Here is a 26,455-nt window from a genome sequence, read left to right as displayed (position 1 = left end):
CTTCTTTCTGGAGTTAACTTTATTTTTAAATCTGTATTATATCCAACGTCAAATCTGTGTTTCGCAAAAATATCACTGAATTCAACTAGTAGTTCACCTACTACTGCTTTTTGCTCATCATTGAGGGCTGATTTTTCCCACGGAAACTTGCTCAAAAATGTTATTTTATTCTGATTATTACCCTTTGGATCTAATTTCTCCATTTCTTGCAGTTTTAGCAGTTGCTCATAGATATCTCTCTGCAAGGGCGACAAGTTTGTCGGATCTGGGCGCGTTTCAGGCGTTGGGAACCATAGTTTTTCATATTCTGGTGCTGGTTTCGCTGGTTGAGACTTTCTTTTTGGGGTGTCTGTAACTTGAATTAGTTGATTTATTTCTGTTAAATAATTTTCGCTCATTTTTGCCACATTAATTAGTTGAGGATCTACTTCTAACAACTTTTCAGCTTGATCAGACGTTAAGAACGAAAATTTGGCTATTTATTCGCCTTTATTTATGGTAATTGGGTGATCGGTAATGTTCAGGACATAGATGTACAGAATGTTATTTTCAGCAACTTTACTTAAAGAGGATGTTAATATTACTTCACTGTCTTTTTCAAATATTTCGTTTGGAATTATTACCCCACAGAGGTCAGTGAATGATTCTAGTTTATCATAAAGCTTACATTCTAATACTGCTTGTTGATTTGGCTGTAAGACTTGCTTTTTCTGTGTATAAACTCCAAATTTTTTGCATTTTACAACTCTTCTGGGTTGCTTTTCTGGCTTTATTTCATTTATTTGAAGTGTTTGATCAGGGAATTTAATGTAACTTTGTCCTGGGCAGATGCTTACTTTGTGTTTAACGAAGAATGGGTTGCCTAATTTTACAGGAGTTGTGACAATTAAAACAAGGAAATCTCCTGTAAATGTTTGTGTGCCCAATTTAAATGTAATTTTAATTGCTTTATCAATTTTAACTATGTTTCCGTTTGCCATTTTAACTTTATCTAGATCTGGCTTTTCTATTTCTGTTATTGAATTGATATTTGTATTAATTAGCTCCTTGTAAAACTCACGACTTATCACGTTTGCAAATGCTCCTGTATCGATTAGTGCGCGTCTTTCTAATTCTCCATTAAACTTAACTTTAACATAGGACAATGTTCTGCCTAAAAGTGGGACAATGCTGAAAAATTGCTGAACATGTGGTGTTGGCTTTGGTGCGGATTGAGGTACTTGTTTTGGGAGTTGCACAGAATTATTAACTTTACTTTTGTTATTATTACTTTTGCGTTTTCTACGCTTTTTGTTACTTTTAATATAAACTGGCTCTATTACTTTATCTAAGCTAGGACTAGACGTGCTTTCGTTATAATAATTAACTGAGTTTCTATAATTTTTATTTGGTTTTTTAAAGTTGAGTGGCTTTATTAGTTTTTTTGTTGATTAAATGGGTAATTCATACCTCTCATATTTCTACTTTGAGGAATACTTGCATGATTAAACTGGTTTGCTTGTTGAGTGCTATATCGGTTGTGTACTGGACTATCGTAAACTATACCCTGTCTAAGAAGGTTTTGAGGGGTATTTTTTGTTGGGAACCGATAAACTGGTCTATTAACATAAGCTGCATGAACAAATGGGGGACTGTCTGAAGGTTCGGTCCAATAATTACGAGTTTGTGGCTGTTCGTTATAATGAAACGGTCTAGGGGCATTAAATTGTGGTCTAAACTCTCGGTAATTGTTAGCACGGGGGGCGTACTGTTGCTGGGGCCGATAGTTTTGCTGAACTGGACGGTAATTAGACTGATATTGAGGGTAATTTGGTCGATAATTCTGATATTGAGGGCGGAAATTTTGTCTATAACTTTGTTTGTAGACTTGTTGAGGGTAATGTGGTGTGAATATGTTTACTGGGCCTTGTTCTGATGGCTCATTTTTAGTTGCTGTTCTCTGTTCAAGTTTCTGCTCAAGTTCTTTTTGATTATTTGAAATAGTAGCTATTGCTTTTAACATTTTATCAGTATTTGGTTCAGTTATTTCATTAAATCCGTCGTCGAAGTACTCTTCTCTGTTACACATCTCCCTTATTGCAATCTGTTGGCTAGCTAAGGTGCATAATTGATCAATGGTATCTGTATCTGGCCTTTCTAAGAGCTTAGGCTTAAGCCAGTTTGGTATAGACTTAATAAAGAAGCGCTTTATTTGCTCATTTTTTCGATTTTCTGACATCTGAAGGGCAGAATCTCTTGCTGCTGTCTCTCTTTCGAATCTACGAGCCTCTGGGTCACCTGCTCCTGCTGGCGCTACCACTATTTCAGGTGCTGGATATGCTTTATTGGCTTCAGTTCTTAACTTTAATAAGAAATTTTTTACAGTGTCTGTTTTTGGATTAAACTTTTGATTCTCTAACTTTATAATTCTGATCTCTCTCAAGTCATCCTGCGTGAATCTATTTCTTAGAGCTGTTATACTGTCTTCGAAGACTAGTCTGGTAGCCTCTGGTAGGGTTAAGAAGTATCGTAAAGCGTCTACTTTTAAATGTAATTGCAAAAAGTTCGCTTGTTGCGCGTTTGCGATTGCTGCAACTCCGATTGCACCTGTTATTAGTTGTTCAAACTCGTTAAAATTGTCCGTTTCTGATCCGGAAAAGGGCGTTATGTTAATCTGCGCGTGTGCCATTTTGCTTTTTACCCGATTAGATTATATACTTTTCGTTCAATCAGTCTTATTTTTGTTCTAAAGTATTAAATAGCACGCTTAACTTAACTTAATAGAGAGATTAAGGAGTTTTAGGAGATGAAAACAGTTAAATGAATAGCACAAGAATATCAGAAAAGAAATTACTGAAACCATTCGTTCAGAAAATAATAAAGAAGGGCTGCTTATAAGCCTATTCCTAAAGCTCCGGTCGAATCGTCAGACTTATATCGTTGAAGCCGTATGGGCCGCCGAAGTCTCACCTCTAAAGAGTGCCCCTTAGTTTAGGAAAATTCGTGGGGACCACGACCGCACAGGCTTTGTGGAAGCTGCACTCAGATAGGCAACAGCATAATTGACCGAAGTCACTGTTTGATTCATTAACCTCCGGAGCTGGGTGGGGAAATAGAATATAATTGTTTTTATTTTGTTTTAAATTTATGTTTTGCCCTCTTTTAGTTAATATTAAAGTGATGGTTTCAGTAATTTAGCTTATTCTGATGTTATCTGATAATCAGTGATGATGTTGTCAAGGTTAATATCTCTATCAGATTGAAGTTTGTGACGGATAAGGCCAAATTTGCGAGATTTCTGATTTAGACTTTTTGCTGTCCAATAAATTGCTACACGTTTATCATCTTTATCTAGCACATAAATAACGATGGACTTATAAGCTGAAGAGGAAAAAGCGCTTACTATCTGAGCTTGTGTTTTATTGCTGTTACGGGTATAATTGATGTTATTTCCTTCAATATGTTCAACAAAATTGGGGGAAGCTCGGCAATTATTAATAGCGGGGAGAATTTGTTCTTTATAAATTGACATAAATAAAGCACCAAAATTAATTTTACAAATTCATTTACTCTCAATATCCTCGCTTGCAAATACCCTGTGTTGTTTTTGTCCGTTGTGGTGGCTGTGGTTGAGTTTGTTCCAGTTATTGTCCACTCAAACACTTTTGTATTACTGTTACACTTAGTCCACAGAGACACAAACACAGTTTCCACCCATTCTTTCCTTTGTTACTGCTTTTTGTGTTATCATCTTGCTCGGAAAGGAAGTGCTGGATGTGGTTCTGGATGATTGGAGGCTCTTAAGGTAATGAAGAAGAAGAAAAGAAAGAAGACAACAGAATAAAAAAGGAAATATCGAAAATATCAAGGAATTAATCGACTTATCGGTCCGTTAAACTAGAAAACAGTTAATAACTCCTGTCACCATGTTACGCACTGATTTTTAATAGTGATCCTCGTGGTGTTATTGAGGTTTATATTTAAAGTAATTAACTTGAATAATTAGCATTTTACAAGGACTTATTTTGGTGTTTCACAGTGCGATTTTTAGCAGATATATTTTGAATAAAATTAGCTAGTAATAGCCTTTTATTGAGCGGTTCAGATGCGTGATATATCCACTAGTTTGCCTTGCTTTTTAATGTTAAGTTAGTCGCTATTTCTTCTGTAACTAAGTTTACCAAACTTGGAGGTTTTCAAGAGAATTTCCAGTTCAATCTTTAATTATTTTTAGCAAGAATTATTTAATAATTTTAACAAGAAGTTTCTCGAGTTTTATCAAGTTTTTATAAGACGATAGGCAACTGATTGTCAGGCTGGTTCTCCGGTGTTCTGGTGATAGTGGGTTCCGCAAGATTGTGCCTTAAGTTGTATTGGTCCTTCGCAAATATTTACTGATTTTCAAGTAGGGCGATTTCCGGCTTTTGTACGTCTCTTGATGTTTGTTAAGTACATATACAAGTTCCGTATTAGCACCTACTTTATCAGAATAATTACTTCACCAAGTACATTATCTCTCATGAAGTTATTTACTGATTATGTGAATTTATCATCAAGAAACTCAAAAAAGTAAATATTGAGGCTTTTAGGCACTTGAAGTGTTTGCTAGTAAAAGCTGTCAATCTGCAGTTGTTTTTCGTAAACATAAACAAATTAGAGGTTACAGGCCTAGATGGGAATACTGGCTATATATGGCCTTGAAACTAACTGAATATTAATTAATATAAAGCACTTAATTATGGATATTTTAAGGAATATCATCACGTAACTATGAGGGACGAAATAGGTGCGTGACAGAGAACAACAGATGCAAGCTTACTTTTTTTAAACAATTACTTTCAAAGTCATCAAAACAATCAGCAATAAATAAAATTCATTTTTCCCCCAAAAGAAGCCCTGGAAACTTGTCAGTAACAAGAAAATATACGATAACAAAAATAATGTCAAATACACAAAAATCAAAGGAAAAAAATTCGAAAAACTGGTGTCATACTCGTTATAACAATTATCAATTCTCTGAAGATTTTAGATGTGTTCATTTGCGTTTTTAACGCCAATGATGTGCTATGCAACCTGTATTAAACGAGAATAGGTCATAATCAAAAATAGACAAAAAGGACAACAGATGCAAAGTCAAGAAAAACTTGAACTTTTGAATACAATATTTTTTAAAGTCATGAGAATCATCAGCTCTTTCAAATTATTAAATAGATTCCTGAATTCATCCAAATGAAGTCATTGAGACCTGTTATTCGTCAAAAAATGTCATACGTTTGCAAAATGAACCTCAAACACAGACAAAAGTCAATAATAATTTTTTATTGGCAAAAAAAACCGTCGTCGAAGTTTTTAAATACAAATTTACTTAAAAAAATGAACTAAATCAACTGGAACTTCTTTCAATTCCAAAAACTTGATATCTGACCGGTAGTTAATGAGACTGCTTAACAATAAAAAAAGAAACCACAGATGCAAAGCAAAAAAATACTTTTTTCAAAACAATCATTTTCAAAGACAGGAAAATTTTATCAGCTGTAAATTGAAATATTTAAGTTTGTTTGTTTATTCGCACAAGAAAGCCACTGCGACCTGCCACTAAGCAGATTTTGTCATACATTTAAAGAAAGAACTTAAAATACGGACAAAAAATTTTTTTTTGCTAAAAACCGTTTTCCAAGCTATTAAAACCCTAATCATTTCACTAAAAATAGGTATTTCCAAATGTGTCTCCTGTCGATGCTAAAATCTGATATGTGACCTGTCATTAATAAGAATAGGTAGCAAAGAGGCGATAGGCGAAAAGAGCAGATGAAAAATTAACACAAATATCTTTATATTTCTTGAAAAATTTATCATTTTAAGTCATGAAAACCATCAGCTAACTAAAAAAAAATTAAAAAAGTAGGCTCATATTTTTCTCCATAACATGCCATTTAAAATTCTTGATATTAAGAAATTTTATGGCTACAAGAAAAAAGGCTATTAATGACAAAGTGAAAAATAAAATCCAATAAATTCACGAAAGCCGTTAAAACTATAATCCATTCCTTAAGCTATTATACTTTCAAGTGTGCCTAATTTTTGAGCACCAATAAAATGGTAAGAGACCCATGACCAATTGGATAATGTGACAAAACCTGAAAACTGGGCAAATTTAGAGAAATCATTTTTTTTTCGAAACTAGTGCTATCGAAGCCAGAAAATAATTTCTTGAAGCCTAAATCAGCAATAGAGATTTTAAAAAAACTGATTAAGTAGAAGCTGCATTCTCCCTGTTCTGAAACTAAGCTATTATTTGACCAGTTTAAGAGAAAAACTTGTGGCAATTGATTTTCAAAGTCAACACGACAATAAGCTTTCGACTTAAGTAAAAACATCACCTGTTAATTGTTTATGACGTCAATGAGTCCCATCCATAATGAGCCTTGATGTGAAATGTTCTGTGCTGTAATAAACATAAAAAAAGACAATAAGTTATTTTAGGAATTAAGAAAGCCGCTCATTACAATCCGGATTGTTTTTGGATTTTAGATTTCAACGGTCAGACCGAAGCTAGTCCTGCTATTACTATTGGTTCATGGTGAAGATAAAATAATTTCCAGTGTAATGGATATAGATAACTCGGCGAAAAAGTTTAATAAGCAGAGAAAAACGATGCTGTTTGTTTAATTATCGAGTTATATTAGCTAAAAACCGGCAAAATTTCAAACCCAGAAACCTTTCAATTAGAGTGGGAAGTAATTTATCCCTCTCTTGAGGCGAAGTTGATTGTGTCAGCATTTTAAAGGTGTTCACTTCAGGCAAATTTAAGCAAAGTTGACTAAAGAAGCTTATTTCTTGCAATTTTGATGAAATATGCCTGATTTTGAAATATGTAGGGACAATTTGAGCCCAAAAATTAGATGAAAAGTTTCATTAACTGTTTTCTATCTTTAGACAACAAATCAGCAACTGTTTCTCTAAACATTTTTAACATATTTTAGCAAAACTGACAATAAATTTAGGCAAGAGTTCCAGAAAATGTGAAAAATGACGGAAATCCGTCTACTAGTCACAAAAATTCGTCTACTCACTGAAAAAAGCGAAAATTAAAATGTTTTTATTTCCATTTTCTACGCTGGACGGACTCTCTAATGATACCACTCACAGATCTCTACGATGAATATATCCATCGGCCGAAGTTGACCGAAAATAAAAAACCCATTTGAATATATAGTCCCCCCTCCCACAAAAGTGGGTCGGAACAATAAACCTAATAGTGACAATATATTGATTCATATTGCATCGAATGAAAATAAGGAAACTACATACAACAACTGAGGGTTATATTGACGATATTTAATTTCTGTTATTTTTTGGGCTATAACAAAATTTCCAATCTCGGATAGTCACCGATTTTTCCAGTTTTGAAATTTGAACTAAATTTGCTTGCTGTCACCTTTTTCGTAAATCGTTTACGTGACCTTATCCTCAAACGTGTATCTTGGACAAGAGCGACAGGTACAGATATAATCACTTGCCAAAAAGCTTTTTGGTAAGTAATATCCGTTCTGTGATGACATATATCTGTTTAATAGTTTATATATAAAAGTTTATTGCAACAGTTAGGCTAAATTGTTAGTCACCTAATTTATGAAATTGACCATCCTATGTTTAAAGAATTTACAACCATGCAGCTGCATTTCGTTCTTTGTTTTTCAGATAACTGTTTAATGATATGGATATTCGGCGATCGTCACGAGTACAACATAAGCGTGATTCACAAGTAGTGGAGACCAGAGACTCATCGCATAATTCTGTTTTATCTGACACTTCAAACAAAAAGAAGCGAAGTAAGAAAACTTTGAAGGCACTCGAGGCTGACAACTCACTGAATGTTGATTTATCTTCGGCAACACATGAAGTTAATGATATAAAGCATATAAGCAGCCAACATCCGATGGGAAAAGAGAATGAAGAACAAAAGAAAACAAAAGCAACAGTTTTGTCCGATCTAAGCAACGAAGTAAACGTAAATTTCCAAAGCAGTGAAATCAAAGAGGAAATAAAAGAGGAAAATGAACATCAATATAAAGGTTATGGAAAGCTCTCATTATTTGAGCAGCTTCGCCTGAAAAATATTGCTGAAAATGAGAAATTTTTGAAAGAAATTGACTTGACAGCACAGACGTCTGTTCTGGCACCCCCGCCAGCGCCCAAGAAGTTCACAAAAACAGTACCAAAAAGAATTGAAAAAGTTGTTTATACAGATGAACCGCGACGCGAATCGGCTCGCTTGAAAAACAAGCCTGTTCAGCCGATTTACGTTGAATCAGATCTGGTTACGAATCAGCGTTACATTGAGCCTAAAGTAACCGTTGCGCCCCATGTTATTTATAACGGAAGCCTCAATGACGCGGGAAGCAGTTCAAATTACGAAGAATTGAAATCCTGTCTGCAGAACGTTGCAGCTGTTGAAAAATCCGAGCGTCCTGATAGTATCACTACTAAAGCTTTGTTAGAGAAGTTGTCCTTAATGAAGGTGAACGATAAAGATGTTGCCAGGTCCTGCCAGGGTAGGATTTACGATGCCAAATTTCATCCAGCTAATTCTAAGATACTTCTGGCAACCGGCGATAAATATGGGAATATAGGGTTCTGGGATGTTGATGCTGAAAAAACTCAAGGCAGCAAGTCAAATGGTTGTTTCCTCCGACAGCCTCACACGTTGCCTGTTCGGTGCCTAAAATTTTCGTCAAATGACTTTTCGAAATTTTTTACATGCAGTTTTGACGGAACCTTAAAGTGCGTGGATTTGAATAAATGCGAATTCACGACAGTGTGTAATGAGAAAGACTTGAAATTTACGCATCAGAATTATCCCGATCGAAATGGGTTTCACTGGTTTGATTTTATGCAAGACGGAACTTCGTTGTGCATCGGAGAAGAGTTGGGCCATGTCGTAATAGTCGACCCCAGATCGCCTGATGAAGCGGCGCTTACTTTTGTAAATGGAATGAAACCCGTGAAGTGTGTCTCAACTCACCCCACGAAGCCTTATCTTATAGCTGCAGATTATCTTGGGGTTAAAGTTTGGGATGTTCGAAACGTGAAGAAAAGGTGCATCGAAGAGTTGTTTCACGGACGAGTAGCTCATGGTGCCTTTTTCAGTCCATTGACTGGAGACAAAATATTGACAACCTGCTCCGATGATTATATCCGAGTTTTTGATTCATCGATTATTGCAACTGGCAGTATTAAAGTTGCATTAAGACTGAGGCATGACAATCATACTGGTCGTTGGCTTGCACCCTTCCAAGCTATTTGGCACCCGAGAAATGAAGATGTTTTTGTAGTTGGAAGTATGGATGGTGCGAGAAAATTGGAGGTCTTCACAACTGACAATGTGACATCCAGACCGACCCTTGAAATGAAGGGGAACGACTCGATTTGCTGTCGAAATGCGTTCCATCCAAGTTTGGATGTTTTTGCGGGAACCACATCCTCAGGAAAGGCTTTCATTTGGAGATAATAACAGAAAACATATTTAGAACTTTTTGAATTTGTTTATTGATTGTTTTACGAATAAATAATTGACTGTGTGGTAGTTTAATGGCTGAATAACTTTGCTGTTAATGAATTGTTTGAGTTGCTTTGTGAAATTTTATCTCAATTAATTGAGTACAAAATTCTTTTAATTCTTTCAGTTTTTTGACAGCGTTTGTTGATCAGGAGATCAGTCTCTCCAAGACAGCTGATGTTTTGTTAATAGATGGGAAAGCATTTCGTTTTCATTTTCATTGTACACCGCTGTCCAACTGGGTCTGCTAATTCGAAAATTGCGGCAAATTACTGTTTCAATATGTAAATGAGGTGACTTGCTCTATTCTATCTTGGCCTTATTATTCAGGTTTGTTACCACGAAAAATTCTGAAAGACAAGTGATATCATTGAACACTTTTATAGGGTATTTTTTTGTCTTGATAAATGTTGGGATCAGCAATGGTCATTTCGCTGGCGAAATTCTCTGTATCGCGGGAGTTGACACTAAAGTAAACAAGGAGGCTCGTTAAGGTGCGTCCCCACATAATGTTCCGACCCCGCTTATCCACTTTTTTAATTGTCTACCAAATGAAGAAGAGATGGAATACTTCCCAAAAATCACATATCGTTCAGCAAACAATTAAGTGAAAAAAATAATGCTGGTTTATAGGGCTGATGAGACTTGTCATCAATGAGAGTACTAGACAAGACAAACAAAAAAATCAAATAATAGCAAGCATTAATTACGACCAAAACTAGATGTCTGTATTTAGAAAAACACTTTATAAAAAAACGATTATGGAATCAAATAAGACCTGAATTCAACAAATTTAGCTGTACTTAATTGGATAAGATATGAGACCTGTCAATAATGAGACTCGGTAACAGCTCCGACAATTAGAGCAAAATAGCAACTTTAAAATGTACGCTTCTATTTTTGAAAACAACCATTTTCAAATTGAATAAAACCAATACTTATCAACTCGGCTGATTAAGAAGGTTAATTTATACCTCATATGAAGCATTCAAGACCTCTCATTATTTGTATTATGTCAGAAGACTATAAAAAACGACAAATTCAATTAAAATTAACAATGAAGCGTTGTCGCAACCGTTAAAACCATAGGCTATTCATGACGAACATTAAATATCTTCAGTTGCGCATTTTCTCAACGCCAATTAGGCCAATACATTAGTTAAATATTGTGGCAAAGGAACAAAAAAATGTGGCAAGAAATGGGAAAATACCCAAAAATCACACTTTTTTGAAAATGAGGGGTACCAAAACCAAGCAACCATTAGTTGAAAATGAAACCATTAAAAGGATTGAATGATGAGAAAGTTGGTGCGACCGTGATTCACTAGAAGAAGGTTGCAACCTTTCAATGCAGAGACCAAACTGAAATAATGAGGCCAACTTACTTGCTGACGACAACGAGAACAAAAATTGTCGATCGGAAGTATGAAAATATGTTCTTAAAAATAATTAACTGAGTCATTAAAACCGTTCGCTATAGACAGAAATTGGTGAATAGATTTAGTTAACAGTTCAGAGAATTCATGGAAGCAATTAACTCCTTTGATTGTCAAGAATATGCCGTATGACAACAAAAAGAACGACAATTAGAGGCAAAAACAAAGTTCAAAAAAATTTTGCCAGAGAACGCTGTCTCAGACGTTTAAACTGTAATGTTTTCAATGAAATCTTTTTGCGCCCCTGAAGTTTCTTTTGCGCCTTCTTTCAATGCCTGTTTGAGCTGCCCTTAACGTGATAAATTTAAATGGGAACAAATGACAACATCAATTATAGGTAAATATGTAGTAATAATGTAGTGAGAATGCCAAGAAACCATTGATTATGTATAAAACCACTATAGAGAGTGTTTTATACTTTACTTGGAATGATTTTTGCCCTCTTTGTTTTAAGACTAAGCTAACGTGGACAGAAAAAAATTGTCAAGCGTCAAAACTTAACTGATGTTTTTAGAGGCAACAAAATTTTTAGAGGCATAAAAGGCATTAGATAACAGCAGAAAGCATTGTATAGTTTCACCTAAAAGCTCTTAAAATCCAACTAGATCTCGGATTAGTAAGACAAAGTCATGAGGCTGAAGAATGACAAATGGAGGCAAAACAGAAATCAATTACTGTACGAAAATACAGTCAGATTGATAAAAACTACGATCTTTTTTCTGACAGGATGTTAAGTTGCTGGCCTCATTTTGTTGTAAATAGGATCTGTCTTTATTTGGCCTTCAGTAATCAACATAAAAGAAACAAAACTGCTTAAATGGTTTAAAAAGACCGCGCCTCAAAAAAATCGAATATTTATTGATTGTAGGAATTGAAGTGGAGTCCAAACCTAGCCTTTATTTGCTTCGCATCCAACAAAAAACAATTTTTTTAAGTTGTTTGTGAATTAGATCAAATAGCAGATGAATTATTCCAATTAACGAAAAATAATGGATGTATTTAGTATAAGTATTCCGATAGGAAGTGAAAGTACAACTGGCTTTTCGAAGAGGCGTTTTTAAGTTTTCAGAGATTGTGACACCAAATTTTTGTTCCCTACTTACGTTATATTTAAAGAAAGCGGGATAAAAAAGCGTGTTCGAAGCCATTTTTGATTTTAAAATAGGAGTGAAGTTCGAATATTTCAGCAGAAATTTTAACAAAAGACTAGGATAAAGCCGATCGGCAAGCCTGCTTTTTTGCTAACAGTAAAACCAATAACATTGTTCTTAATAATTTCAATTTTTAGCAAATTTTGGCGGAAGTTTGGTCAAGAAAATGTGAATAAAAACAACGGAATTCCGTCTATTATTCGCAAAAATTTAAACCTCTATAACTCCCGGTAAAAAACGAATCTCAAAAAAAATTAATTCCATATTCAGGCTGGACGGGCTTTCTAAAGATACCAGTCTCAATTCTCTACGATGAATATATCGATCGGCCAAAATTGACTGTACAGAAAAACCCATTTGAGTATATAGTCCCTCCCCCACAAATGGCATTTTTGGTTACGTTAAAATTATTTAGTCTTAGTTAGTCTGTCCGTGATACTGAACACGAGCTACGTGATAAATGCTGGTGAATTCAAAAATTTTAAGTCGTTTAGAAACCACTGTACAAAAATCATCACAATTTTATTTGATTTGGTGTTTTGAATATCAGGTTTTCGCCAATTGCTTAATAACATCATCAAAAACTGATTTTTCTTGATCATCTAATTGAGTGAAGGTTGGTATTAAATGTGAGTAAGTGCGGACGAGCAATCTTTGATATTTTTTCATCTTAGTTGTTGATTTTATGAAGCATCTATACGCTATGGTTTTAAAAAGATATGTACAATTGAAAGAAACGTCATTGAAACCGAGTAAAACATTATTTTGAGATCCAAATATCCATTATGTAACGTGTAAGTAGATTATGGTTTTTAAAAATCTTAAGCACAGTACGTGGCAAAAGTGCAATATGATGTTTTTGAGATTGTTTGGCGTGTCGTCGACTAAAGTGACAATACCTCGTTATCAATTTTCACTTTAATTCACTTAATATTCTCGATGAAAATTGGTTACTTTTTTCAAGTAACCATTGTCGAGAATTATGAGTATGCAATTAGCCTCATACTTGATCGAATGTTGTTAGTATTTTCTTGAGACCCTATTCAAAGACTGAATTGTTCTTTTGAACGGTGATATGGGAAGTGACAAAACTGCTAATTGTCTTCTTAATCCGTAGTTAGTCTTGCGTGGGAAATTTCAGAAATTAGTAAATAATTACGTTTTCTTTCATTCGGACTTTTTAGTCTAATTGACTCTATTTAGGGCTTTTCGGTCTAATTAAAACTATAGTAGTTATTAATTGCTCTCAAACGAAGTTTGTAGCAATTATATTAGTCCTGTTGGTCTTTTTTTTATGCGATTTTTCGCTTGACCGATTTTTCGTCTGACGCTTTTGACTTTTCGTCCTCAAAAACGGGATAAACAGGTAGCGCCTAGCGGGCATTAAGTGCTCTTAGAGCCTTTCAGCTCTGTTTCAGCTCAAACTGTTTTGGAGACTTATACTTATGGTGTGAAGGGCGGTTCTGAGAGGTTGAGAACCCCCCCCCCCCCCCCCCCCCGTTGACCCCCATCCCCACCGCGCTCTTGCCCCCCCAACCCAGTGTTGCCCCCATCAGCCCCCAGTGCACCCCCCCCCCCCCCCGTGGCTAGCTACTGACGAAACCAACCGCTCGCCGGTCGTTTGAGAGCAATTCGCCCGACGTTAGTCGGTTATGTTTAGATACTGCAAACGTGGATAAGTGTGACGAGGATACTTTTATAACCTTAATGTTTAAGCGTCATGAAAAAGAGTATCAAACTCGAGTAAATGTAAATTTACTCAAGAAAATGCTTTTTTGCCAAGCAATGGAGACAGTTTGCGCAGATTTTTCAAGTTTCGAACGACGTCTGACTCAATTTGGCTCCAAATTTCTCTGAATTATCCCGAAAATATTTCGTAAGCAATTTTTTGGCTTCAAGGTAGTCATTTTTATTGTAATGCTTATAAGTTGATTCCCATGTAAAATATCTTCATTTTGGTTTCGTCTCCACCCTTTGACAACAGTGTTTGCATTTTAACTACAGCAGCCTTAGAATTAAGTTGGACAGATTTTGTATTGGACTCATTTTGCTGCTGCCTACGGAAAACTGGCTAATTTAATCCGGAATTTCTCCCCATGTACTGTTGCTATTTTTTAAAGAATTTACAGCAACAGAAATTTCAAACGTCAACGGTAATTGCATTGAAATTTAATCTTCAAATTCAGGCCCGTTACCACAAAATGAATTTTTGACAATTGTAACCCTCTTTTCCATTTAAGTGAAATCTCGCAGACGGCAAAGTCCAACGTCTCAGCCCAAGTAATGCTTCCAGAGCAAATATCATACTCAGAGAGTTCAACTCATTCTGGACGTAGTTTGTATGACACATTAGGGCATCTAATAAATATATGCAGAAATAATTAACTTAAGTTTATTGTAAAAATCACTAGGAAAGTGTTTTTTTTTGCAAATGTTGAATGCAAGGAATGGCGTTGGAACGGAACCCTACTTGTCAGCCTGAATATTAAAGCTGGCTAATATGAGGGCTTTTAAGGGCATATTGTAGGACAACTAAGTCAAACTTCATTACAAATTCTTGCCCAAAATATGTAGCTCCAAAAAACCATATTAGGAAAATTCTTTAAAAAAAATTACGTTTGTCGGAAGCTCAAGCACAACGATATTAAAAAGATGGACAAATTATTTCAACCTTGTTTTGCCCTTTGTCTAAGACAAACCTGTTTAATCACTGTTCAATATGTTAAGCAAAATTAATGCGCGAACGTGAATAATGTGACCATCAGATGAGATGAAACTTGCAACTTCTGATAATCAGCGAGCTTTAGTGGAGCAATTAGACGTAAATGTATCTTAATAGTGACTTGTATCTGACGCGTAATACTTTCAGTTGACAGTGATGTAAATAATTTATAGTAAATCTCCAAATACTTGACCACGCTTTCTTATCGTCTTTATAGATGGCTTCAGAAATATCGTCTAAAATAAGCCCTTCTTACTTGGGCTTCGATTTCAGCACACAACAAATTAAATGTATTTGTACTGATGAACAACTGCGTATTGTTGGCTCGCATCACGTGACCTTCGACCAGTCTCTGCCTCAATACGGAACTAATGGGGGAGTTGTGACTGGTGTGGATGCAAAGAGTGGGAGAGAACGAGTGACCGCTCCAGTGTTTCTATGGATAGAAGCTTTGGACCTCTTGTTCGAACGGATGAGCCAAGATGTTGACTTTTCTCAGGTTAGTGTCCATAGGGAACCTAAGTTGATGAATCAAGATGTAGTACCTGAGGTTATGCGGGTTTGTTCCAGAGGTCAATCAGTTAGTTCCAATCAAAGTAAAAACGTTAAAAAATTACTGCAAATTTATTTAATAAAATGTTGGAAAAGCGTTTCAATGACCTAAATAATTTCCCAACGCTTGAATGAAAAGTGCTTCAACGTTTAAGCTCCGTCTTTCAATCCTATTTTAGGCTGGTTGGTTCTATGGGCCGAAGTGCCATTAATTAACTGCGATAGTGAGCTATTATTGGCCCTCTTTTGTTTAATAGCCGCGAAGCGATAGCGGCTCTATTGGGGACATCGTGGTTTTGAACGAGTTGCATTGCGATTTTTGGTTATTTTTGTTAGTGAATACTCATCGTCGTCATTTAATGACAGGTTGCTGATGAGATATAGAGTAATATAGTTGGCAGTTTGAGTTCATAGCAGTTGTTTTTAGTAGTTTTAGTTAAAAAAAAAACCTTAGAGTTGCTTGTTTTCGTTGTTCTTGTGTTGTTTTATTGCTTAATCTCATTACTAACAGCTCTAATTTGCCTAAAGTGGAGTAAATGATTTTGAAGTCATAAATTAATACAATTCTTTGAATTGTATTTCAGGACTTGTTTTTGAGTCATGAGTGTTTGATTTCGAATATCAATTGTCAAAAAAGCTATTTTAGGGTTTTTCCTTATAGACCCTATGTGTCATATAATTGACAGTCCGAATCTAACCAAAAAAGTTAAGTGGTATATTAAAGGGACTGGTGGTTGATCTTTCTCTTTCTATCTTAATTCTTTAGTTGTTTCAATTCATGGAAGGCCACAAGCGTCTATCGCGGCCATTTTCCGGCAATGTGCCGGCTATGTCTTTTTATTACGTCTCGAGGAGGGTTAATGATATTCAACATCTTTTACGACTCAAAGAGGAGGCGTGATTTCTTAATGGAATTGGAGAATCGAAGAAGAGTATTGGTATTCTGTAGGTTTCTATAGCTGACGAAAATTTCTTCATGACATGAACTTCGGATCTGTAACTTGAGTTTTTTTGGATCTTTTCCGTTTGTGCCCCAACTTAATGGGTGCGATTTTTTGCGACCCTCAGAAGCACGTGCCATATTTTTACATAATGATATACTATGTAATAACACCTGCTCCATAACTGGGGGCGCTTAACGTACTAGGGGCACAAACGAAAAAAAAATCTTTTTTCGAACCCTTACTTCTGTTTTAGATTGTTGAATTCTGTTTTCGAACAATAAAATTTAACAGTAGCTTAGTTTAGCTAATATATAATAATAACGATCTGCTGGTAATATTGGAGTCGCAAAGGTCATTGAGAATTCTTGACATAACAAAGGTCCCTCCTCCCTATTCAAACTGCACCCTCAACTTTCAGTTCCCCAACGTACCTACCCTAGTACACCAACCACTAACCCAACTACTCCACCAGCCCCATCCCACCTATCTACACTGGAATTATAAAATATGTCTGCATTTTTAAATAACTTTATTATAGGTTTTAGTTTTTGATTTTCGTTGACCCGTGATTTCCTTTATTTTCTCTTATTTAGTTTCAGGACTCTTCGAATCGCCAAATTCTACCCGGTTGAGCTGCTAGTGAAATTCAAGGTCAGAAGGTCATTTGAAAAGTCTTTATTGCACAACATTCCTTCCTCTAAATCCAAACTACAACACCAATTTACCGCGACCTCCAATTTACCCAGCTACCTCTCACCACCTGCCTATCCAGATACTTCCCTCAATTACCCAAACCCTCAATCTGAAAATTTGTCTGCTTTTTTTAAAACACTTTCTTTTAACTTTTCTGATGTACGAGTTTATATTGCACGATTCTTCGAGTCATTTCCAATATTGTCACGTATGTTTTTTTTGCTCAATCTAAATTGTCCAACACTTAAAATTTGTCTTGTTTTTTCTCGAGCTTTTTTTTTGTTTCAGAGCGTTGACTTCTGTTTTTGAACATGATTTGACTGTAGCTTGATTTCTAATGTACAACAATGCACTGCTTCTATTATTCAAAGTCAAAAGAATTTTGAGAATTTTTGATCCAATAAAGGTCGCTTGTCTTTGACCAAATCCTCGAACTAAAGTTTGTCTTTTTTTGTATTATTTAACATTTTTTAAGTGTTTTTTTGGTGTTTCTTATTTAGGTGAGGTCTTTGAAGGGCTTGAATTGCACGACTCCACGAGTCTTCTCAAGGAGTTGTTACAATTCAAAAAGTGTTTTAATAAAAAGTGATCATAAAATCTTCCTTCAAACCTTCCTTTTGTTAATTTATTCAAACCTTCCTTTTGTTAATTTATTCAATCAATTTGCACTGAATTGCTTTTGTTATGTCATGTTTCATTCTTTTTGGAGCGATAATCAATCGCGTGATTGAGATTATTGGTCACACGTGACTTACCTCAAAACAAACTTCTTCCTCATTTTCAAAAGACTTGCTGACTTTAATTAAATTGGAGAAGTTCAACTCAGCATATCTCACTCAAATCAAAGATTTTTTGAAGGCAGTTATTAGAAAGAATAGGTAATTTATACAAATTCTCCTAAATCAAAATATGACATTTCAGCGCAATTGGTCAAAAAACTTGAATCCCTTAGGTTTTTTTCCCATTATTTTTTGACATTGTTGGTTTACGAAGCTATGGCAGCTATTTTCTGATAATCTATCAGCTATGTTTGCTGGATTTGCACAGTTAGCTTTTGAAATAATTGTTTACGGCAAGGTACGAGGCCTGTCTGGATGTGGGCAAATGCACGGAACTGTGTACTGGGGCAAAAACTGCAATGAATCGCTCGGCAGTCTTGATCACACCAAAACGCTGGCAGAACATCTGCTCAATTCATTCTCGGTTGTAAATTGCCCAGTGTGGGTGGATTCGAGCACCTCTGAGGAATGTGGGGAGTTGGAGGAAGCGGTAGGAGGAACTGAGAACATGGCAAACCTGACCGGATCCAAAGCATACGAGAGGTTCTCGGGGCCTCAGATCAGATACATGTACAAGTTTCACAAGGAGGAATATGAAAAGACTGAAAGGTAGGACGCCTAAGTTTTCCATTTTCCCGTAGGGTGCTAATCTGGAGATTTCCTAGTCGGTGGTATGGAAATCAGTCGCAGCTATCTTCCGACAATCTGCTGGGCATGTTTGGTATATGCGTAGGATGCTAATATGGTAAATTATTCTTCTCATCTCTGGATTCGCGTGCTGGCTAAAGGAACTGTTTAAAGCCAATGCAACGAGGCATAGCGTTGATAGAAAACTAATTGTCCTGAAGAATCGGATGTTAATAACTAAGCAGTCATAATGTAGTTTTCCAAATGAACAAGGAGGCTCGGTAATGTGCGTACGCACATAATGTTCCGACCCCGCTCATCCACATTCTTGACTTAGTTAGCTACCAAATGATGAACCGATAGAAAAGTTTCAAAAACAAACATATCGCTCAATAAACCATAATGGAATACAATAAGGCCACGCTAGAGGGCCGATAAAACCTCTAGCCGTTAATAGGACTACTGGAAAAGTCTAAATAAAAATTAAATAACAAACATTAATTACGACCAAAACTCAATGTCTATATTTCTCAAAAATTATAACAAAATCAACCTTGCATCAGATGAAACCTAAACAAAACAAAATAACCTTTACTTCAGTAGAAAAGATATGGGACCTGTTCTCAATGCGACTGAGCAACAGGTCGACAAACAGAGCAAAAAGGTGCGAAGTTCAGAAATACGTTTCCATTTTTGAAAACATTTGATTTCAAAAATGATTTTTATCATTAGATACTAAGTGAAATCACTAAAAATTTCATTTATATCTGCATATGAAGCAATTGAGACCTGTCATTATCCAGTGTACGTCATACGACTACAAAAAGAAGGACAAATACCGGCAAAACTAAGCTTTGCACGAAATGGCAGTGAAACCCTTAAAATGGTTGAAACCATTTGGTTGAAACTTGTTTTTAAGAGCAATGAAAATGTTCAATTTCGCAATATTTCAAAGCCATTGCACCTACCATTAGCGTAATAATTTTGAAAGAAAACAAAAGTCCTTTAAAATGTACAAATATAAAAAATTCTCAATTATGTTACAAAATTTTTTAGTAACATAGCCGAGAAAGAATTGGTTGGAACTAAAACTATTGACATTTTAATTATAGCTCACTAGAAGCGGGTTGTGACCTGCCTTTAGAGAGGCTAAGCTACAAATCGACCAAAAAAGCAATTTCAAAGAAATGGCCATTTTAAAAAAAAACAGTTCTCCAAATGTCATAACAGACATAAGATTTCAACAAAAAGAGTTCGATTAAGATGCAACACATCAGAAAACCAATTGGGCCTGTCATTAATTAGACTAAGTTACGAGACGACAAAATAACAAAAGCAGACAGTAGCCAAAACTTCACAAACAATTTGAAACCAGTGTCCCAGGTAATACATTTGTAAGATGTTATCTGCAAGAGCCGTAAAACGTCACTTGATTCTCATCTGAAAATCAATGGGGTTTTCCCTGTAAAAGGACTACATAGAATTGACAACAGAAAAACCCAAAAAGTGAACAGTAGAGAAATCCCGAAAACTTCTTATGAAACTAAATGCCCCACGCAATCAGTCAAAACATATAAGCAACCGCGAAAATAATGTTTGAGTCAAATAAAGGTAATTGAGACTTCCTATTAGTGAGATTGAGTTACATTGTGACAAAAATCAAAGCAGAAAGGAAACTGTTGAAAAAGTCTTTTAAAAAAGTTAGCTTGAAAGTTACTAAAAGAAATAGCTATATACTGAAACGTTGAAATAGGTTGTTATATGTCCTGTGGAAGTAATTGAGAGCTATCGTTATCAGTACATGTCGTATAACAACCAAAAGAAAGACAAATTTAAGCAAAAAATTCACTAAATTTTGCAAGAGAACCGTGTCTCAGCCCAAAAGCGCAAACTATTCATTAAAAACAATTTAATATTCGGAGACCCATTTGTTAAACCCCGTTCATCTTCCCAACTAAACTTAGCTTCAACTAGGTCTGTCAATAATGTGAAAATTCGACAACGAAACAAAATGAACTCAAAAAATCTGCAATTATAATGAAAAAAATCGAAACTCGTAGTGTCAAAACCAAGAATCCATTAGTTAATTATAAACCGTTACAGACCTTAATCTAGTTACTAACAGGAAACGGGTTTTGATTGTTTTTATTGAGACTACGCCGAAGCTGAGAGAAACAAGAGAAAATGGTGGCAAAGTTCAAAAATTCGGCTACATTTAAAAAAATGAATTCAAAGTTATAAATAACACGAGCTTTACTCTGAGACCGTAAAATATGGTCGTTACTATTCATTTTTTGTTAATAGTATCTGTCGATAAAAGAGCACTCATTTGAAATTCTTGTCAGCAATATGCATAAGAAACCGTATGCGGAAAATGTTTTTAAAAGGCCGCGCCCCATTAAAATCTAAAATTTATCGTATGGATCCATGGTGAGATCAATATCAGCCCTGATATTGCTGCGCGACTAAGAAGACATTCAATTGTTCAAATGGTTGCGAACTAGATCAGTTTTTTAGCAAAATTTTCAGTATATCAAAAATAAATAATGCATTTCGTTTAATTATCGTGATTAAATTTGCAAAAATGTATCAAAGTTATGATTTCTGAAGACTCTTAAAACCAGCGGGAGTGCAACTAGCTCTCTCTTCAAGCTTGCGAAAAATATGACTGCAGTTTTAAGGTGTCTACTTTCAGCAAATTCAGAGAAAGCGGGCCAAAATTGCATATTTGGTCCCATTTTTGACGAAAAAAGTCAAATTTTAGCCAAAAAGTCCAGATCTAACAAGTCAGCAACCCCCCTCTATCTTCTAAGATAAGATCAATAACACTATTGTTAACAATTTCAAGATATTTCAGCAAATTTAACGAAAATTTTGTCAAAAATTACGGAAAATGTGAACAAAAACAACGGAATTCACTCTGCTTTTCTCAAAGTTTAAACTTCGATAACTCCCTGTAAAAAACGAAAATCAAAAAAATCTTTTTAATTCCATATTCTACGCTGGACGGGCTTTCTAATGATACCACTCACAAATCTCTACAATGAATATATCGATCGGCCAAAATTGACTGAACAAAAAAACCCAGTTGAGTATATAGTTCCCCCACTAAAAGTGGGGTCGGAACATTAAATTTTTTCTTTGTATTGAAAACCATAGCCTTCGAAACCCTTTTCGTTAGATGACTGAAATAGAACATTCTTTACCGGTGTTTCGAAGACGTTAGTCAAAAACTTTTATATAGACTAATTTGATATAGTTTACTGCAGTTTCATTTCATCACTCTGTGTTATCAGTGCTTCAATATGCAAAATCTAAGTTTCACACTGGAATGACTATCGCTTTATTTTTGTACCGATTTCATGTTGAGGTTTGCCCCAATTTTCCATGCTATGATAAGCCACTTATTTTACACCACACATCATAGTGTTGATACTGGTCAGCACTTGACTGGGAACTATCGATGATCTGTCGGTTAGATTTCATATGCTACAAGATTTATACCATACGAGATGCAAAAAAATGTCCATTCTACTTGAGAACAGTTTATTTTTTTAGTCAACCTCTCAATGTTCTGTTGCAGAATCAGCATAGTGTCCAGCTTCGCGTGTAGTCTGTTCCTTGGCAAAGTGGCTCCAATTGACTACGGGGATGGATCAGGAACTAATTTGATGGATGTCCGCGGTTTCTCGTGGAACCCTAAGCTCTTGGAGGCCTGTGCTCCTGCATTGCAAGACAAGCTGGGTGATCTTGTGGCACCGTATTGCAAAGTTGGAACCATCAGTTCTTACTGGTCGAACAAGTAAGTGAAAACGTCAAAATTGAAAAATAACTTAATATTCCTGCACTATTTAAAAGTCGTCTTTTCACGCATGTATTTACCGATTTTCCAACATCCACAAATTATTGGTGATCAGCTTACTAAAACTGATCAGCAATGTGCCAAAAAAGATTAAGGAACAAATTGTGAATTACTAAATAATTCATGAGCATTAAACTTGAAAAATGGCAATTAAAACATGGCAATCATCTGCAAAATGTTCTCACTTGAATGGCTATTCGGTTTTACAAATTTGTCCCAATCACGACTAAGAGAGTGGTGTTTAGAAGAGTCCGATGTAACTCAAAGGCGAAAAGTAATTTAAAATGCTTGCAAGCTACAGGACAATTACTGCAAGCTACTAGAGGTACATACTGTGCCCCCTGCCCGAGTTGAGGATCTAGTCAGCTTATACTACAGCTGAAATCCCATTTTCCCGTAGGATGCGAATCTGGAGATTTCCTAGTCGATGGTATGGAAATCAGTCGCAGATTTTTTCCGACAGTCTGCGGGTCATGTTTGGAATGTGCGTAGGATGCTAATATGGTAAATTATACTTCTCATTATTGGATTCTAGTGATGGCCAAATGGAATGTTCAAAAGCCGATGCAAAGTGGAATTGCGCTGATATAAAACTAATTGTCCTGATTATTGGATGTTAATAACCAAGCAGTCATAATGTAGTTTTCCAAATGAATAAATTTTTTCTTTGTATTGAAAACCGTAGCCGTCGAAACCCTTTTTGTTAGATGACTGAAATAGAACATTCTGTACCGTTGTTCCGAAAACGTTAGTCAAAAACTCTAGTTTCATTTCATCACTCTGTGTTATCAGCAATGTGCCAAAAAAGATTAAGGTACAAATTGTGAATTACTAAATAACTCATCAGCATTAAACTTGAAAAATGGCAATTAAAACATGGCAATCATCTTCAAAATGTTCTCACTTGAATGGCCATTCGGTTTTACAAATTCGTCCCAATCACGTCTAAGAGCGTGGTTTTTAGAGGAGTCTGATGTAACTCAAGAGCGAAAAGTAATTTAAATTGCTTGCAAGCTATAGGACAATTACTGCAAGCTACCAGAGGTACATACTGTGCCCCCTGCCCCAGTGTTGAGGTTCTAGTCAGCTTATACTACAGCTGAAATCAAAATGGTTCTACTTCTTTTCACCCCGATTTTTTTAACCCCCTATAATTTAACCCCGTATATAATCACCCCTCAGTCATTTCACCCCACAATTGAATCACCCCGAAATCGGTTTAAAACCGAAATCTTTTATCTATTTCGGCGTCCAAAAGAGCAATTAGCAAAGCTAAAGTTCAAAGGACTTAAATAAGACAAGACTACTGACCTTCAGGAGTGCGGCATTGAACAGCTTGCGTTTGTTTGAAATCGAAGAATATTGACGAGACCGCTTTTTAAAGCAATGCCTTTGATCGAAAAGAACACTTGTCAAGTCTGACCTCTTTTATGTTGCACTTTGATTTGAATCAAAAGAAGTTCAAAAACTCTCCTGGTCTAGAAGACAGAACAACCGGTACTTTTCAAATGAAAGGATAGCTAAATTGGAAAGATAAGCGAAGAAGCTCGTGTTTTTTCTCAATAACGAAGCTGTCTAAATGCTGTTGGTCCGCCACAGTATTTATTTCCTCGACAATCAATTCAAAAGATTTTTCTATTTCCTCATTTTTTTTCGAAAGCGAGAGCATGGATCATTTTAAGTGCAAGGTCCACATGATTTTCTGACACCAGCTTTTTTAGTCCAAGTTCTGCAATTTTCCTTACAAAATTTTGGCTTAAATGGAATTAGCAGCCCGATAACATTGAAGCTTGGTGATGTTTTTGGAAGGCATTAATTGGGGCAATTTCAAAATCTAACAGAACCTTATCGGGCTTACAATCTGGGGCAAACGTTTCTAAGGCATCAAGTATTCTGCTGTACGTTTTTTCTGTTTTGTTTGGAAGGAGGGCATACAAACAAGCAGGAGCAGTACCGAGAATATATACATGAAGGGTGTAAATTTGATAAATTTTTTGGGGTATATTTTGAAGGTACCATCCTCAAGCCAAAACTTCGAACCTTCGAGAACCGATTTCATATACGGATCACCAAAGATTAAAATACGCTAGTGATCAATTTTTCCGCTGTCATACCGCAAAAACGCTTGAAACGTATCGGGTATATCGAAATGCTGGTCTGACGGTTCTTGAATTGACATTGTTTGCATATTTTTTCTTAACCGCTGCGATGTTTGTATGAAATTTAGTTTTGACGGCAACGCTTACTGGGTCCAGAGAACGTCAGTTACTGGTAAAATTGCGGACGCTACGGCTGCTGCGGCGATAAGTTTTCACTCAGGGCTTTGATCTCTTTTATAACTTTTCGTGTGGCCGGCTTTCCAATAGAAGGACTATGATTGTGCTCACTGTTTACGGGAATAAGTTGGCCATCTTTTGTAAATGCGGATAGGCGGCACTTGTAGTTTTGATACTTCGAGCAATTCCATGCGCTTGTGAACTTATTTGTTCTTTTAACATAAAATTCGTGCCCTTCTATAACCAATATTTCTTTGTTTTTGGACAAAATGGTAAATTCAAAGTCGGCTGATATCATGCTGATTTCAAAATGCAATGAAACAAGAAATGTTGCGTTCCATTCACTTTTCAATTGCTTTTGATTGCCCCATTATGGACTAGATGAGATAACTAATTCGCTAATTGTTATAGCTTTGCTTTAAACTATTGAGTCGTTAGCTCAATGTCCCTGACAATTATGATCCACGAATTTACAGATTAAAATCGGGGTGAAATGGTTGAGGTGTGAAAAGTCTTTTCACACCTCAATCATTTCACCCCGATGTTAATCTCTATTAATTAGACTAAAAAGAATTGATTGAGGCCTAATTATCCTCAATTATTGGAAGCTTAAAATTGGAATGAAACAATATAGGGGTTAAATAATTGAGTGGTTAAATGGTGTAGGGGTTAAAAAATTGAGGTTAAAAGAATAGGGGTGAAGAAACAGGACAGCAAAATTAATAGGAAAATTTTATTTGTTGTCAGCCATGCTTGTTTGCTATTGAGACAATTTGAAGTTGTTACATTTCCTACATTAAAAGGCAGTCCGGCAGTAGCTTGATTTTATACGACAATTTATCTGAATTTATCTGTTAATTTACGTTGGTGACATATTTTTAGGTACAATTTCCCAACTGATTGCGCAATCGCAGCTTTCACTGGCGACAACTGTGCTTCAGTCGAGGGACTCAGGGCTGAAAACGGTGACCTGGCAGTAAGTTGTGGAACCTCAGACAACCTCATATTCCTCGGCCCTGACCTCAAACCCAATGTATATGGGCACCTTTTTGTCTCCTCTATCAAATCTGCGCCCTATTTTGTAAATTTGTGTTACAAAAATGGATCTCTAGCGCGTGAAGAGTTCTATAAGATGTTTTGTGATTCAAACTGGGACATTTTTGAAAATATTTTGAATTCAACGCCTGTTGGAAACGAGGGTTTTATTGGTCTGTTCTATTTCAAACCAGAACACATTCCCCAAAATGGGAAAGGAATTTATCTTTTCGATCCCGAAGACAACCAAACAACAGACATGAGTCCTGAGCACAAAATCCGAGCCTTAGTTGAAAGTCAGTTCCTAATGAAGCGAGCACACTTGGAAAAGCTGGCAGGTTTTTCAAACTTGTACAAACGGCCGAGAATTTTAATAACTGGTGGCGCGTCTCGGAACAAATCAATTTGTCAGATAATTGCCAATGTTTATGGAGGTGACGTCTATTTTCTGGATAGCAAAGACGCCGCTGGATTGGGTAACGCATACAGGGCTAAATTTTGCCGCGATCCTGATGTTGATTATGACGCAATGTTTGGATCAAGCTCTGAAGATGAGCTCAAAATTGTAGCTAAATGTGACGAAACTGCTCTGAATATATACAATTCCATGATCGCACGATTTGTAAAAATAGAGAAATTACTTTTTGGCGATGAAATATAATGGCAGCTCTTAATTTCTATTAAACACAAAAGACCCTTTTATTTACCTTAGCATTTGTTGTATATGTAGACAGATTATTACCAAAGTGCCTTGAGTGTCAGGTCAAATATTTGCCATATAAACTAACATGCAAACTATCAAGTTAGGCTTAGCAGATAAAAACTTAGGTGCGCCAAAGT

General features: G+C 35.8%; 3 protein-coding genes across 3 annotated transcripts in view; 2 read left to right on the top strand and 1 right to left on the bottom strand.

Annotated features, from left to right (window-relative positions):
- LOC142342048 (GTP-binding protein 4-like) overlaps positions 1 to 26,455 on the bottom strand; it is a 323,401-nt gene that overhangs the window by 162,546 nt on the left and 134,400 nt on the right. The window lies entirely within an intron of this gene.
- Positions 7,685 to 9,656, top strand: LOC142351001 (WD repeat-containing protein 76-like). Its single transcript, XM_075403045.1, has one exon. It carries the CDS (start codon positions 7,697 to 7,699, stop codon positions 9,488 to 9,490), a length of 1,794 nt encoding a protein of 597 aa, XP_075259160.1. The 5' UTR covers positions 7,685 to 7,696; the 3' UTR covers positions 9,491 to 9,656.
- Positions 14,883 to 26,306, top strand: LOC142350992 (xylulose kinase-like). The gene is made up of 4 exons (XM_075403033.1): positions 14,883 to 15,346; positions 18,114 to 18,424; positions 22,026 to 22,244; positions 25,463 to 26,306. The coding sequence occupies exons 1-4, from the start codon at positions 15,065 to 15,067 to the stop codon at positions 26,274 to 26,276; spliced, it is 1,626 nt and encodes a 541-aa protein (XP_075259148.1). The 5' UTR covers positions 14,883 to 15,064; the 3' UTR covers positions 26,277 to 26,306.

Source organism: Convolutriloba macropyga, chromosome 1 (genome assembly GCF_964194025.1).
Source record: "Convolutriloba macropyga chromosome 1, txConMacr16.3, whole genome shotgun sequence".
In the NCBI taxonomy this organism is placed as follows: Eukaryota; Metazoa; Xenacoelomorpha; order Acoela; family Convolutidae; genus Convolutriloba; species Convolutriloba macropyga.
This window is presented reverse-complemented; position numbering and strand designations above follow the sequence as displayed.